Genomic DNA, 16,677 nt, shown 5'->3' with positions numbered 1-16,677 from the left:
GCTCTCTCCTGCAGTGACAGATTCAAGGATGATTTGTGACTAAAATTACAAGGAATTATTGAAGATGGCTTCAGTTTGAAATAGCACGAAATGTGCACTAAGTGAAAATGAGACTCATCCATCTCGGGTTCTGTACTGAAGATCTTCTCCACTAGTGGGTGCAATAACACTATATATAAGCGACATTTTAAAAAGTTCTACCAAAAAAATATTTTTTTCCAAATTCAACTGACTGTGTAGAATCGAAAATTTCTGCAGTTACAAAGCTGAAACACCACATGGCTAATTGAAGGCTTCAGGTCTAGTATCCCACATTAGTCAAAGCTGCTCAGACAAAGGCAACACAGCTCCTATGTCACTAACATTAGTGGCGACTGACAATTAAATCTACAGCTGCAAGGTAAAGCTCTGTGTTAGGTTTCAGAACAGAAACCTCACAGCCCTTGGACAGGAAGGTTTTCTCATACATCTACCACTGGATCATTTGAGTCAAAAAACATAAAGCTGCTGGCACAGTAGCCAGGAACCTGATTACGTGACTTCCACTTACATGAAGTCCGTGAATTTAAATACTTAATAATTATTAGTAGAACTTTAAGAATACATCAAAATGTCCACATTTACTAGCCTTCTTAGTATGAATCAACACTATTTGAACTATAAATTATAGAAAAAAAAAAAAAAGGTTGTCCCACTTCTACCTTCTCTGATGACTTTCATGGTTAGTATCCCTGGATACTGCTGGCAAATTGTGCTACTCGTTCCATTTGCCTCATGTATGGCTCAAATTCCAACCTAAAAAAGTCATACAGTCTATAAAAGGTATAACTTTATGGCCATTGCTTATTCTTTTATTGAGTGGTTTCCTTAGAAGGGAATATCCAACCTTCTGACATCAGTTCCTACATTATCCTTCCCGAAAGTTAAGATCTAAAACCAAGTGGGGCCAGTGAATGAGCTTACAGAGCCAGGCGTTAAGTTAACCTCTTCAAGTCACAATAGATGGATTAGCTTTTCTAAACCTCTTTTCAGAGGGAATTATCTGATCCAAGCTACACATCCCAAATGACTCCAACCGGATTTAAAAGAAGCTCAGCAACAGTGTCCCAAGGCAAGATTAAGCTCAAACAAGAGACAGGATCCCTTCCACATAATGTGCAAAAGGGGCACTGGCGGGTGTTTTATGCACAATTTATCCAGCAGAGTGCTAAGATACGTGCTCAAAGCACACATCGCTGAAGTTTGGGAAGACTTTTATTCACCGGCTTGTCACCAGGTTGCACTGAAGTTCGTCTGTATTTCAGCAACACGATTCGTGCACCAAAATCAACTGATTAGAAGTTAAGAGGAGGGGAAAAGGGAAGGAAAACATTTAATTTTTGTCCTAATTTTTGTTTAATTTTTTGTCTAATTTTAATTTTTGTTTAATTTCAGCAGTATGGACGACCCACTCACTCAGAAGTGAATAGACTATGGAGAAGTAACGGATTCCTGCCACGTAGAAGAGAAGAAAAAAGGGAAGAGAAAGACAGCTTTGTGCAAGCAGAAGAGGGTTAGCAGCACCCGTGTGTTGCTGCCAGCCTCCCCTGAGGGGCAGAGGAGGGTGAATTAAAATCATAAGGATCAGAGGAAATAGGGGAACATGGAACTGAGCACGGAGAGCACCGAGCGGGACCGAGGAAGGGCTCGAAGGCAGAGCAGAACCGGAGGGCTTAAAAAAAACACCCACATTTCCGTGGGTAATTCCGCGGCTCCCGGCGAAATACTTAAGGAAAGGGATGAAAGGGCGTCTGGACGCCGTCCCCAGCGGGTGACCCCGCAGAAAAACCCCACGTACGAGCTGTGCCCGGCGGCAGGAGGGGAGCCGGGGAACCGGGGCCACGGCCGGGTGGCGCTGACGAGATGGCGGCGGCTGAGGCGGGGCCGGGTCGGGTGCGCCGCCGATGCCGGCCCGGGCGGCTCCGGGAACGGAGGGGAGGTTCCGGGCGGAAAGGGAGCCTTTTGGGGAGAAAAGGGGCCGAAACGGGTCGGGCAGTGCCTTGCCGGGCTGAGGGGAGGATGAAGAAGGAGCAGGTAGCGCACTGCTGTTTCTCCGTGTGGTACCCGCTGTTCAGGACCGTCACCATCCGTAGGTGCGTGGGGTCGGGGGAGCCCCTGTGGGGCGGCGTCGGGAGGGGGGTGTGGGGCGGTGTGTAGGGCGATACGTGGGGCGATGTGAGGGGTAGTGTGGGTTTGGAGGCTGGGGGAGCCTCTGTGAGGCTGGCTGTGGCCCTGTGGGTGAGGTTGAGAGCTTGGTTAGACCCGGGGAAGGGTGTTTGGGGCCGGGCTGGGTGAGAAATAAGGGCCTGCGTGGGGCAATGATGGCTGGGAGGAAGCACAGGGGGCTCCATCGAGGCTCCAGGGGCTGCCCCAGGAGCTGGAGCCTTCGATATCCACCCCAGGGAGCTGCTCTGGGAGGGCCGAGGTGCAGGCTGAGTGCTGGTGATCTCCATGGTGTGCTCTGGTGGGACCCCAGGCTGTCTGCATCCCACCTTGTGCCCGCTTGGTTGCTCAAAAAAAAAAACAGGCTGAGTGCCCTCAAACCAAGTGGTTAACTTCAAGTTCCTGTTTTTTATTTTTATTTTTGGAAAAAGTAGCAGCTTCTGTGGTTGCTGAGGTGCTGCTGCAGGTTACCCAGGGGTTATGAGGCCCACCAGCGGCTCAGGGCAGTCAAACTCGAGAAAGGTGCCCTGGTGGGTCAGAAAGCTGTGACATCAGGCATTTGGTAACCAAAACATTTAATCTTTACACATTTTAGTGTTTAGCCAGTGTAGGTTCTTGGTCAATTTAGCTGTAGTCATATATTTTTTGGAACATTCAAGTGATAAAGGCAAATTTTGGTTTGGGTTTTAGAAGGGAAGTGTTTGTTTTGAATAACACATTACCCCTCTTCTCACTGGCCACATGCAGTCTTTGAATTTCTTGGAAGTTTGAAGGAGTGGAGTATTTCTGTGCATTTTGTCTGAGATTGTTGTCTCTTTCTCCTTTACTTCCCTGGAAGGAAAAAGAGAGTTGCATTTTGGGAAAGATGGGAGGGGAGAAAGAGAAACCTGTCTTGTTTACAGTATTAGAGAATAAAACATACTGATATTGAGGTCTGTTCCATTTAAAAACCATTGTTTATATTCTACTCTTTATTATTTTAGCAAGTTATATTAATAATAAATTACTGAACTCATTCTCTTGTTTTTTCCAGTGTTATACTTCCCCTCCCAGATAATGTGAAAGAATACCTGCTGGATGATGGGACGCTTGTGGTTTCTGGAAGGTAAAGTGTGTTTCCCTTCCACCGTGCAAGTATTAATACTATTTTATAATCACAATAGTATTTTGTATTCATATGTATTATAATTTGCATAAGGAGTTTTGTATGTTTGACCAGTCTGGCTGCAGTCAACCTCATACTGTATGAACATGTGCGTGGGCAGACTGTTGCTGTCAGCAAAGCTTGACTTGCTAGTGCCTAAAACAGCTCCTAAAATCCATGCAATGTGCTCAATTGATTCTTTTATTTTCAAAATAAAAAGTTGTTTATTATTATTATTATTATTTATTTCCTTGCAGAGTCTCCTAGTCTCTCAGGATTTAGTGTACAGCCTGATGATTTGTATTTGGTTGCCTTGGTACAGTTAGTTCCAGTTAAGTGGCTTGAACAGTGCCACAACATTTCCATGCCTGCAGCCTTATTCAGGGGTGAAATGTCATTACTTGAGTTTAATTTTCAATAATATAAACCAAGTACAAAAATCTTACTGATTATTGAGGTTATATAATCATTTGTTTACATACAGTCAGTGCCTACGAAGAGGCTGAATGTACTGTATGTATACCTATGCCAAGATTTTGGATGTAGAAGAGTGAGATAGGTACCAGTGAAAAACAGTTGATGTGAATCCAAGCTTTGTTCTTTGCTTTCTCCTTAGAATCTCACCATATGTCTTCCTTGTAAAATGATTATTGCACAAATATATCTTGCTAATGATCAGGCTCAGAATACAGTCCACACTTCGTCATTTCCTGATGGGTAGTTTGACTCTCACAGGGCAACCAATTAGACTGTGGATATAAGGGAGCTAGGCCTAATTTCTCAGGAATCAATCTGTACAAAATTGAAGCTGTTTAAACACCTTGTAGAGATGAAAGGTCAGAAATGTTTGTGTGTTTTTTTTTTTTTTTAAACTAATTTGGTTAAGAAGCAATACTGTCACCTGTTTCTGCAGAATTTGGTAATCTATTTAACAACAGCCATTTAATTTGTAATCAGACTTCAGAAAAATTAAAACTGAGGACGTGAGTTCACAGCTATTACATATGAACAATTTCTGCTGTCTTCAGTGGAAAAATGGACAGCTTTATAATTGAATTAAATTATATTAAGGTAGTTCTAATTTAAAAGTCCAATTTAAAACCCAGTTTTTCTATTAAGTTGAACTTTCTTAGCTAGAAGTCAATGTGATCTTCCTACAGTCAAGGCCAACATCAATTTTAAACCTCAGTGAGCCACTATCTGAGCTCTGTATCTCAAAAACTGAATTGACAATTTGATCCCTGTGGAGGTGCATTAAGGAACTGCAGAAATGTAGCTTGTTGAAGAATTGACTTTTTGCTATCAGTACCTAGTTGTAAGGATGTACATTTGAGCTTACCCTGTTTGCTATGCTGACTTGCCTTTTTCAAGAGCTGGGTCTTCTACCTTAAAAGATCTTCATGCTCAGTTACATTGGCCAAATAACTTGAAAAGTAATGTAAAACGTAAAGGGAATACTTGCAGCCAAGTATTTTCCTCCACGTATGCTAATGTTTGCAAGAGCAGATCTCATCCGTGGAGAAAAAGGAGCTTCCCAAGAAAACGTCAATGGCCATGTAATCACTTTCAGTAGGATCCTCTTTTTGTGTGTGTGGAGTGTGAGGAAGTTTTATTTTCAGAACCTGAAATACACAAGTCAGCATTTCAAACAAGTTTTATAAAGTTTTACGTGGAAAGAGTGTGGAGGCAAAGCATAATCTAAGTTGATCTTTCTTTTTTTTTAAAGTTTCTAACTTTACAATACTCACCCAGTAGCACAAATTAAGAGAATGATTAATAAGGTGTTGAAAAGCTTAAATTATGGTCTTTTCAGAGCAGGACGTGATCCGCTAATTGGAAAGAATCAAAGTGTTTTGGGTAGGGCTCAAGTCTAATGCCAGGGAGTTTTTTCTTTAGTTATTCTATATTGGCGTGCTCTGATTTTCTCTGCCAGGGGTTTGGGGCTTAATCTTCTTATGAAAACATTTTGAGATCAACAGCTGGTAGATGCTGTGAAAGTGTAATATATATGATCAAGTCAAACTCTGGTGCTCAATTTTTTTTTCCTATTACTTTTTTTGGTTTAGAGAAGATCCGCCAATTCATGCTCAAGAAGGGAGTGACGATGCAGAGGAAATACAGGTCAGTGTAAAACACAAGTTAATGTTGAGTGTCTGGAGAAAAACATGAATATTTCTGCATGCTTTATAGGTGAGGCTAGTACTTCACCAAAATAATAATCACACACTGTTTGCCCTGAAAAAAATTGACAAACATCATGATTGACAACACAAACATGATGCCAAGGAAGGCTTAAAATGTTTGCTTTTTCACACACAACTTTTTTTTTTTTTTTTTTTTTTTAATTTCTTGATAATTATATTTCTAATAATGACCAAGGAACCAAGGAATGTTGAAGGATGTTGGAAATGAAATTAAGATGGTTTTATGTCCCGAAAAATTAGGAGAAGTTACTTCAAGAAACAATGAAAGTCTGTAAGGCCTCTGAGGGGTATTCCAGAAATAAAAAACTGAAAAATGTTATAAATGCAAGGTGACAGAAGGTGCAAAAAAGATGAGAAATATAAGTAACATTAGTGGATTGTGGGTCTAAGGATGGAAGTAAGGGAGGTGCAAACAAGGTTTAGATTGGGAAGACTCCATTGAGTTCTGAAATGCACAAGTCTGCAATAGAAATCACAGTTAAAATATACAGGTGTTGTCTTGTATCCGTACTTTACAATAGTACTTTGGCTGGATATATGCATTTTTTTCTGTGTTAATTTATAACCATAATAATTAGAGGATAATGGTATCATGCTGGAGAAAAATCAGGGCAATGATGACATGTTGTAGGAAGCTCTATAGTTTCCAGTATTATAGATAAATTCATAATAATTATAAATAAAATCATAATGGATGTCACAGGAAAGCAGTGACCTTTGATTTGTTCTTATGTTTAACAGTGGTCAGATGATGAGAATACCACGACGCTTAAGGTAAGGTCCCAACACGTGGGTTTATGTCAGCAGTATTCTTCCTGAAACCTTGTGACAGGAACTTCTCACCAGTTAGAGATATCCATTGTAGTTAGCATTTTCAAACTGTTCTAGACAGATGGCAGTATAGATACCTGTAACCTTAAAAATGTTGTTTTGCTGGCTTAATTTTATTTAACTAAAAATAAAATGCTTCTTTTCTTCATCCCCAACAATCACACACTTGTTAGACTATAGGAAATGAACTGAAGGATGGCTCTAAATATAGCTGTCTTTCATTTTCACCGCTTTGAATATCTCCCAATTACTTAATCAGGCTGGATGCAGAAGAAATGAAGCCCCTGCAGCTCAGTTTTCACAGCTCTTCTCTTACACCTTTGCCATTATTTCCTCCCAAGTACCTTTTTTTTCCATTACTGTTTTTCCCCTTTTTCCTGTCTTTATACTCTCCTTGTGCTGTGCCCAGTTTAGAATTGGCATCATGATGGGTACGATTCTGTATTGCTTCTTTTTTTAAAATTTTTTGGAAACTGTCATTGTTTATTTCTGACAACTGTCATTGTCAGAGTTAATATACCTGCACCACTTGTCTACCACTGATACTACTGCTTCAGTCCTGTTAGCTCCTCAGTGTTCAATGTGGTGTTGAATTGCTCACGTTGGATTGGGTGCCATATCACTTTCTTTGAGTTGTATGTATGGTAGAACTTAAAGCATAGATTTTAAGACTAATACATTGCCAACTTTGTATGTTTTAATAGCTTCAGTTCAAATATCTGCCTTAGATTGTAATTCGGAGCAGGGATTTTGGTATTCATCTTATTTTTTTGCAAAAGTCACGTTGTTCTATCTTGCTAAAGAAGAAATCCCAGATTTTTGAACTGGGTTTTATCATAGTGTACAACACAGTAAAAAAAAAAAAATCCTTAATCAAGATATGATAGCCACTGGAAAGGTACAGGTGATTCCAGGTTACCTAGGTAAGGATTGTGAACTGTGTGTGCAGTGCAGCTTTACAACTCCAGTTTTACTGGGACTGGCTGTGATGGAGTTTCCTTTCTGCATAGCTCTCCCTTGGGTGCTGTGTTTTGGATTTGTGGCTAAAACAGTACTCATAATGTAAACATTTTGGCTATTGCTGAGCAGTCCTTACATAGTGTCAAGACTTTACTGTGCCCCTTTTCTCCAGCAGCAGGGCCAGGCGTGGGCAAGAGTAAGGGAGGGGACAAAGCCAGGACAGCTGACCCAGATTGTCCTCAGGGATATTCCATACATATAAGGTGATGCCCAGCGATGAAATGGTAGAGGGAGAAGAGGGATGTTTTGGCTTCCAGGGCGGCTTTTGTTCAGAGACTGGCTGGACCTCATCTTTCATCTAACCTGGCACTTTTAAAATGTTTGATTTTGAACATGGTTTGAGCCTGTGGCTCTTTACAACAAAAATAAGGCCACATTTGGTCATACAAAGAGTCCAGAAGTGGGATTTCACAATGTGCTCTGTACCTCCTCATAAGTTTGGAAGGTGATAGCCCTAAAGGTGCCTTGGCAAATACATTTTCTCTACCTGAAAACAAGGGGCTGCTCTGAGGGTAGGGAAAGAATGAGAACAGTCTTGTGCTTTTAAGTGTTGCTTGTTACCACTCTGGCAGTGATGAAGAAGAAGAAACAGCCTGTACAGAAAGCAGAAAGGTGGGGAGCTGCACCTGGAGTTACTGCAGAACGTAGGAACAGATCAAGTAGCTATGTGCAAGCTGGACAGGGACACTCTGGGGAACATAATGTGTAAAGAATAGCAGAGAGGCTGGAGAATGCAGCTCTGTGTTCACCCCCAGCCTGTCTTGCTAACGATTAATCCTGGGTTATAACTGGTTTCTCCACTGGTTTCTTTGTTCAGGGAGCAGTAAGGTGGGCTGTGACTGATTATTTCAATTTGATGACCTGCCTGAGTCATCAGGTAGAACTTGTTTCACTTGCCCCTTCTGTATTCTGAAGAGAAATTAGAGCTAGAACCACAGAATAGCCCAGGAAAATAATATTATATGTCAAGAGACATGTCTCAAGGAAGGAAATCCATAGTTCACAAGATTATTTTGATCCAGATGTGAAGGGAGAGTCAAGAGACAACAGAAATTTTACTTTGTCATTAATTTATTTTTTAAACATAAAATATTTCTCTGGAATGAGAATCCTACTTCTGTGAAAGTTTCTGTTTCAGAACACTCTGTTAACATATTTGTTGTAGAAAGTATCATCTCCGTTCTACAAATAGGATCTAGAAACAGACTTTTTTAAATTTAAGCTGTTCACAAATTTGGAAAAGTATAGGATTATAGAAAATTGTGTTTAAACAAATGTGTTAATATTGATGATTGCAAAGTTAAATGTTTATAATTCAGTAAAAGTTGGAATTCAGCTTATTTATGCTGCCTTAGAGCTATCTTCTTGTGTAATGTTTCTTCACCTGTATTAATCAAATGACATGAAGGTAACATTTCCCTAGGGAGGTTTTGTATGCACTGGTATTATATATGTAGTGTCACTCCTGTCAAAAGAAGAGATGGGATCAGAATGCTCTGCACGAAGAGTTTCTCTTCTTGCAGCAATGATTTCTAGAATTGACTGAAGCTCCAAAAATAAAATAAGAGCCTTTTTGGTACATTACCTGGTCTCCATGGGAAACTACACCTGAAAAAGTAAGGAAGGATTCAGAAAGTTTGAAGTTCAGTCTAGGACACTGCACTTTTTTTTTTTTTTTTTTTAAGTCTGTTTTGTGAGGGGCTGCCAAAAGGAGATGACAAAATAAACTTTTTTTTGACCACTTGTGTGGCTGTGAGGGCTTAGTTTCAGAGATCGGTTAGCTTTAGCCTAGATGGGTTGCATTTATAAATACAGGTGGAAATGGTGCTCTTACATACTGGTCGCTATAAATCCGTAAATCCTTGACATATGTCTGAAATAGTTTCATAGTTTTTTTAAAGGTCAGCAGTCAGTGCTGACCTTTGTGCCACATTAGGAGTGGAATTTATAGCTTCTTGATGAGTTTTTTCCCCCTTCACAATATTTACAATATCCTTTACAAGTCAAAGTTTTCTGGTGCAATGTGTGGCTTTCCAGTGTGTTTTGATGCAAGGATGCAAGTTAGCATATATTATTAAAGAGCCACTTTAAGTCCTTATTTAAAGTATTACTAGAAATACTTTGTAAATAAAAATACTAATATATAATACATAAATACGTTGGAAATAAATACTTTGGAAAGAATGTCATAATTGATTCTTAAGAGATTTGTTTCTACCAATGCATTACGTCTGTAGTGGACAAGTTTACTATTTTTTTTGGACAAGTTTATTCTTTCTATGATATGCATTTCTAATTTTTAAGAATTTTAAAAGCTAATCTTAATTTTTACAATGGATGCACTTTATTTATTATTACATGTAATGACATTGTTTTGTTTTTTTCTTGTTCTTTGTTAAGGCACCAGAGTTTCCTGAGTTTACAGCTAAAGTTGAAGAAGCAATAAGTTCCTTGGGCGGTAGTGTTTTTCCTAAGCTTAACTGGAGTGCTCCAAGGGTAAGAATGCTGACTCCTAAAATTTTTTTACAGATGCTATCACACAGATTTTTACTTTTATTTTTGGTTTATCTTAATGCATTGGAAAGTAGAGGAGACCAGGGGTTCTGATAAAGAAAGGAGTGATAGATGACAGTGAGGTTTGATATAGCAAGTTGTTCTGGTGGATTAGAGCTAAATGGTACGCTGCTTGGTCAGCCTGAAGCAAAACAGCTCTGTCTCTGTTATACAACCCCCCTACGTCATTGTTATAGATAACTGTCTGGTGGTCAGACTGTCCTCATTTAGGGTATTTGTTGAAAACTTTGCCTTGGATTAAGAGAAAAAAAATAGAGTCTAAAATAGAGTTAAGACTCTATCTTAAGGATGGATACCCTTAAATGACTTTGTATCATGGTCACAAGGAAAATTAGTGTTCAAGCATTCCAGGAAAATACCTGGAAGCAAAACCTTAGTTTTCAAATGGATTTTTGCAGCATACTATTCATAAGAAAAGGAACAGCTATTCTACATCCTTGTAACAGCAGATGAAGCTTGCCTCAAAATCCAAAAATCATTTTCTGCATGTATATCCAATGTTGCATAATATTTTGATCTGATAGATCTGTAGCTTGTATCTTGTAGCTTTATCTTTACTAGATCCTGCTAGAAAAGATAATTTTTGGATGTATTTCTTCCTCTTTAGGATGCCTACTGGATAGCAATGAATAGCTCACTGAAATGTAAAGCTCTTAGCGACATCTTCCTCCTCTTCAAAAGTTCAGACTTCATTACTCGTGACCTCACTCAGCCGTAAGTAGACTTCTAACAGAGAATCTTATTCTTACCCCGTCAAAAAAGAACAAAACACAGAGAGTAACTTTTCAGTTCCTGTGAAAGATCTCACTCTTTACTGCAGAAGAACATCAAATACCTGATACAAAGATTCTTATTTATGTCTAAAATTTGTGAATCAAACGGATTTCAAGAGCAGTAGGAAGTTAGTTCTTTGAAACTTACCCCATCTCTTTTCTCCTTCATCTTTGTCTTTGCACCACACAGAAATAAATTCCAGGCTCAACTTAGTGCAGAGGATTGTGAGGCAAATTATATTCAGTGTTACTTAACTGTAAGTGAATTTTTCTAGTAAAGCAGAATTGTTTACCTAGTTACAATCAACAATAGAGAAGCAAGCTTTATTTTATTCTTAATTATCTCTTTTATATACATAGTGAAAAACAAAACACAGAGATGTCATATTGAAATGCTGCGTGTGAAATGACACTATAGACTAAGTCCATTTTTATTGAGTTGATTTCCAAGGCAAATGGTATTTTAATGTTACTTTTTTTTTTTTCTTTTCCATCCCACCTTTCTTTGCACTTCTTGATAGTTAGCTTGTGACTGCCAGTTTTCATGGTAATACAGCATGACTTTTCCATGTCCCTTACAATTTTGGACACATTAAAGTTTGTGGCTGCCTAGAAGGAACCTGAGACTTCTGAAGTATTGATAGAGCTCCTTGAGAATCCAAGATCTTGAAGCTCCTGAAGTTCCTGCACTCCAGGAACTGTGACTAAGGATAATAGTTAAAGTTTTATAAATGCAATATGCTTGGTATTTATTATATCTGCATACGTAAAGGGAATATTCAATTGTATAGGAACAGTTTCCTCCTGTGGTAACTGGATCTGATTTGTGTAACTAATTTCTAAAATACTGGCTTTCTGGAAGAAAACACAATTGTTGAAATTTAATGTTCTTCTTATGACTACTATTATTTTTAATTTAAAAGAAAGAAAAACAACACAATTTCAAAGAGAGAGGGCAATCCATGCCTCAACATGAGAGATTGTTTTCCAGTAGTTATTCAATGCTTATTTATGTTACTACAATATGTAGGAGACTGACTCAAAGGCAGGGGCCTTGTTCTAGGTGCTTTGTAGAGGCGTACCAAACATAACAGTCCTGTCTTAAGTAGCTTATGAACCAGTAAGAATTGTGTTGTCTAAAACGTGAAACCAATTATATTAATGCCATGCAACTGCCTTCCTTTTTATTCCTGCAACTCTAATAGCACTTTTGTTCCCAGTTTGTTGGTGCATTTAAAAAAATGAGTAGGTAACAGTATCTTCATCCTTATCTCTGCATTTATGTAGTGCTAACAGTGTTGTCAGTCCCGTTCTGATGATAGATTTTGCAGTATATCTAATGTACAATATGATGAGGTAAAGGGGAGGAGAGTGAGAAATTAAGGAGGAGATGGTGGAGTGTAATGATGGTTTGAAAAGCATATTGGAGAAGGGAAACAGTTTTAAGGACTGAGAATTTGAAGTTCTGGGACCGTAAAGAATGAATGGGCTGCGGGAGATGAGAAGTCTGCAGTCTGCAATTCAGAGTTCAGTTTGTATTGATTCTCAGGAAACTTTGATGCCTTACTAAGGAGCTCTTCTTCATGATTTCTGCTAATGGGGGGCCAGGCCACTTAGCCAGGTGTCCTGAGGACAGTTGGCTACAAGGGTTGAACACTTACATTTAATGTGACCTTTGTTGTAGCTGCTTTTAGGACTAAGTTGTGTGGGTCTGAAAATATCTGTACGCTTTATATCAAGCCCTTTGTGAATATGAATACTTTTTCTTTGTATTCTACTGTCCCCATGCATAAAGAAGTTGAGAAAAAACTACCCCAAGCTCCATGGAGAATTCCTATTTGGATAGCCATATTCTAATGAGTTTGGGACACAATCAAATATTTATCAAGCACTGTTTGATTAAAAGGTGTGGCAGCTGGGGATGTATATGTGCGTGGTCTTGTGCTCTTAGGTTATGCTGTTTGTATGGTAGAATGAGTCGGTTTGATGACTGAGATCTAAATTGGTGCGTTTCTCTTGAGTTTTATCTCATATCAGGGAAAGTTTAATGCCTCAGCTTATTCAGCTTGCCCGCTGCAGACAGCACCAACTTAGAGGGGAGGCAGTGAATGTGTTCCTCTGTTGTGAAATTTCACAGCATGGGTGATAACTTGAACCATCAGTAATTTCACCTTAAATTCACACCAGACAAAGAGCGGTAGTGGCTGAGCAGCCTGTAGCAGGTATGTTCTCTCCACTGATTTGCTGGGGGAGAAGTAACCTCTAGCAGAAAGGCAGGAGGTTAGAAGTTGCACTAGTTCAGTCCATTTGTGCTCCTTTCCAGAGGGTTAAGATGGATGCAGTTGGATAATGCAGCTCAACATTTGAGTAGCAAATAAACCAACCTTGTGTCGTGAGCATGGGTTTATCACCTAGCCTAACAGTTAAAGGGAAGTTTCATTTGAGAAGTATTGTATTTATTTCCGTTCCCATCAAGTCTAAAGTAATGTTGGTACAAAATCAGTGTTTTTTTTTGTTTTGTTTTTCTCTCCAGAACAGCCTTTGATGTTTTGTTATGGTAGAGTTAATATGGGCAATGCTGCCTTGCACATCCACTCAAATTCATGAATACTGCATGCAAGTTGTGTATGTGACAAGGTGAACATAAAGTGTAAAAACACTTCAGTTTCTGCATACCTTATATTTTATGAGTGTGTTGTACCTGAAGATAGCACATATTATGGACAAATGTGTGCGTGGTATTTCTAAATTGCTAAGTTATTCATACAAAATGTCCCCATCCGAACACAGAAATTATTACTGCTGAATCACAGAGGTGGTCTTAGTTATTCTATTAATCAGCTGCCAGTTCCCTCGTCCTTAGCAAGCAGAAACTGGAAATGCAGTTGGCATAAGAACCTGAAGTACTGAACAAATGAAAATTGGAAACGTACCCAACTCAGAGCTAGTCAGAGGGAGGAGAAGGGATAAAAGCAATGTATTTCTGCTTCTTTCATTAATATTCAGTGTGGTCTAAAAGTTTCTTGTCCTGCATAAGTAACAGCTGAAATGTGTATACACACACACACACACACACATATATATTTATTTTTTTTTTTCTCTTGTTCAATGGTATTAATTTAAAAATCCATTTCCTAAGGTGTAATATGAAAGCTTCACACTGGCAATTTGAAGATCCGTTTCTTAATGCAACTCTGCCAGTGATGTGGGACTTAAAGCACTTCTTATGCTTCTTTCTTCCTCTTCTGTTTCCTGTCTGTTTATCTGATACTGATCTATACGTTGGTCAGGTCAGAGAACTGCCCTTGCTGTAATTCTCAACTGGCTCAAGTTCTGAGAAAATTTCAGCTACGCAATACTTCAATACAAACCATCAGAAAATATGGCCTGAACTGCAGATATGTGACGAGATAAGCTTTAACTATTTAAGTGTTTGGATTTTCTCATGGTGTTGACACTTGTTAGGTTTCAAGCTCAGAATAATGAATTAACTTTCCTCTTGGAACAGGAATAAATTAGCAAAGACTTCAGAGCAATGTGCTTGTTACTGTAGCTGATGTGGTTTCTGCTTCAAGTAAGCATTGCATTTTACTTAGCTGAGTTTGCAGAAAACTTGGTGGTGGTGTGACCCTTAACTTTTCATTTCTTAATCTAGGATTTCAAAAACTTAATGTGGATATGTGATAAAAGAACCCCCTTTCTAATTGGGATTTCTGTTAAACGATTAACGCTCCTCTTTTGAACAAAAATTCCTTTGAAATCCTGTTGAGTGTATTGTTTTAGTAAGTAGCTTTCTTGTTCGTTATTAGAGTGTTTGGCTATGTTTTGTTAAGATTTGAATACTCACCTTCAGACAGCTAAAAATAGTAGTAATAGTTCTAGTGATATGATAATGCCCTTTCAATTATAAGATAAGCTTGTTGTTGCTAAAAAGCATGATGTAAACTTTGGAAATTTTTGTTGAATTTTGGAGATCGTTCCTATTCTGCAGTGCTGAGCATTTTAAATCTGCAGGTGTCACTATTGGGATGTTGAAGCCTACAGCATTCCTATTTTTCTGGCTGTTTATCAATCATTACTGTAGAGATGAAATAAGAAATCCTGTAAATTCAACCTTGTCCAAAAGCAACCTGATGCAAAAGATGTTCCCTGCAGGGACTGCCCTTTGCCCTGGCATGGAGGGGCAGTTAGGTGCCAGAAGGTGCTGTTTTCTGCTGAGCACATTCAAACTGTTGTAAACAAGTTTTCAGTATTTTATTGGACCAACTTGTCCCGTGGACCAGTTGCTTAGAAATGTTCACTCCTAAAACCTTTTTGGAAAGGTTGTTAGAGAGGTGAAGAGTCCAGGGGTAGCCACTGAACCCTGCCTGGGCCCAGGATGCTACTTTGTAAGTGAAATAGAGGGAAGGGATCACCTGCAAGGCCTTTAGTAGTTAGGGAATGACTACTAGGTTAAAGGAGCAGGTGAAACAGCTCCCAGCGAGCCAAGCTTCCAAATGCATTAATGTGCAAGACACAAAGGAACGTGAGGGGGGATGCACTTTTCCTATACAGGATTTTATAGGAGGGCTTTTTAAGCCCTACATCTGAGTGCCTGTTTCTCAGAGCAGTTGAGAAAGTCTGTTGTGAAGTAAGGTTTAGCTCATAAGGACACTGAAACAAGGCTTTGAAATTAAGCAGTACGTTTTTTTTTTCCTTTAAGATAGCACTCAGACTTTATTTTTGAAATCAGACTTAACTCTTTAAGATGTAGAACCACAAAGTTCTCTGCTTTACCCAAACGCTCATGGCATGAAAGCTCGCTTTTGAGCGATGAAATGCCTGACTCAAAGAGTCAGATATGACAAAATCTCCTTGGAGGAACCCGATCCAGGAGGTGCAGGTTGGGTGTGTTTCTTCTGCCTCTTATTCTCAGTCTGTTCTGTTTTCTTTCCAATTTTCATTCTCTGAGAGGAGACTGAAAAATAGTCGAGGCTTAATATTTACTCTGTTTCTGCCTGCATCTAAACTTGATTCAGTTAAACTATCCTTTTTGTTTTTTAATAGGAAGTTACAAAGTTCTTTCTGAGACTGTGTTCTCCTAACAGAACGTAGGAGGCAGTGTTGGCTCATAAAGATGTGACTTGGCGATCAGGATACTTTTTGTAAGAATGGTAGCTGTTGGTTTAGACTTCAATATGGCCTATTTCAAGGTAAACAGTTCCACATTATCTCATGTGGAAAATAAGGCCTTTGATACTTTTTACATACACTCCCATTTTTCCTAGGAATTTACAGTGCGTATAGTTCAAAATCCTCTTTCAAGTGGTGCCTGAATTCGTATTTGCTTGTGGTCCTTAAAGTTGAGTATTTCTTGCTGTTAGAAACTGGACTTATTTTATTTTATTAAGGTTTGAAAATAAGCTATGAGACAGTAGCAGGGGAACTGTCTGGTACAAAATGACTTTTACAAGTCTCATTATACCTGTAATAGCTCATTCTGTGAATAATAATCTCAGCTATTGGCGAATGAGTTGATGGTTTTTATAGCAGGATAGGTACCAGAGATCTCACAAACCTCAAATCACTTGTCTCTGTGGTGCAAGCTGAACTGCATAACAGCTTCACATGGTGTGTCCTGTTGTCACGCGTAGGCATTTAGAGATTAACATCTGCTACAAGTAAGAGACCTTGATCCTTTTCTTGTTGCCATCTAAGTACAAATCTGTAGGCAAGCTGTTGACCACAGCACAAGCAATGAAGTTTAATTCCTTCACCTTCCTAGTGTTTAAAATTCTAATTGTCAAACGCTTTTGAAAAGGGAGCTGGGAGATCTTTCTGTTTTGTGGTCCTTGAGTCCCTCTGAATGCTCTTTCAGCTACCTGAAAACCTGAATAGGATGCAAGTTAAAGAAACCCTGGCTAGCTTTCTATCTCTGATGTTCAGAATG

At 39.1% G+C, this 16,677-nt stretch overlaps 2 protein-coding genes across 2 annotated transcripts in view; one reads left to right on the top strand and one right to left on the bottom strand.

Annotated features, from left to right (window-relative positions):
* Window positions 1–1,860, bottom strand: part of NUDT5 (nudix hydrolase 5) — a 12,412-nt gene extending 10,552 nt beyond the window's left edge. The window contains exon 1 of the mRNA XM_084293185.1: window positions 1,838–1,860. The gene's annotated coding sequence lies outside the window, so the exon portion shown is untranslated. The remainder of the gene's footprint in view (window positions 1–1,837) is intronic.
* A 139-nt stretch (window positions 1,861–1,999) lies between these two features.
* CDC123 (cell division cycle 123) overlaps window positions 2,000–16,677 on the top strand; it is a 35,239-nt gene continuing 20,561 nt past the window's right edge. The window contains exons 1-6 of the mRNA XM_084306381.1: window positions 2,000–2,132; window positions 3,236–3,307; window positions 5,413–5,467; window positions 6,292–6,324; window positions 9,802–9,897; window positions 10,583–10,689. Of these exons, the coding sequence (XP_084162507.1) occupies window positions 2,059–2,132; window positions 3,236–3,307; window positions 5,413–5,467; window positions 6,292–6,324; window positions 9,802–9,897; window positions 10,583–10,689 (437 nt within the window). The 5' untranslated portion in view covers window positions 2,000–2,058. The remainder of the gene's footprint in view (window positions 2,133–3,235; window positions 3,308–5,412; window positions 5,468–6,291; window positions 6,325–9,801; window positions 9,898–10,582; window positions 10,690–16,677) is intronic.

The sequence above is a fragment of the Netta rufina genome, assembly GCF_964035555.1.
Source record: "Netta rufina genome assembly, chromosome: 1".
Lineage (NCBI taxonomy): Eukaryota > Metazoa > Chordata > Aves > Anseriformes > Anatidae > Netta > Netta rufina.
Note: the sequence above shows the minus strand (reverse complement) of the source record. Positions and strands in the feature narration are given on the sequence as shown.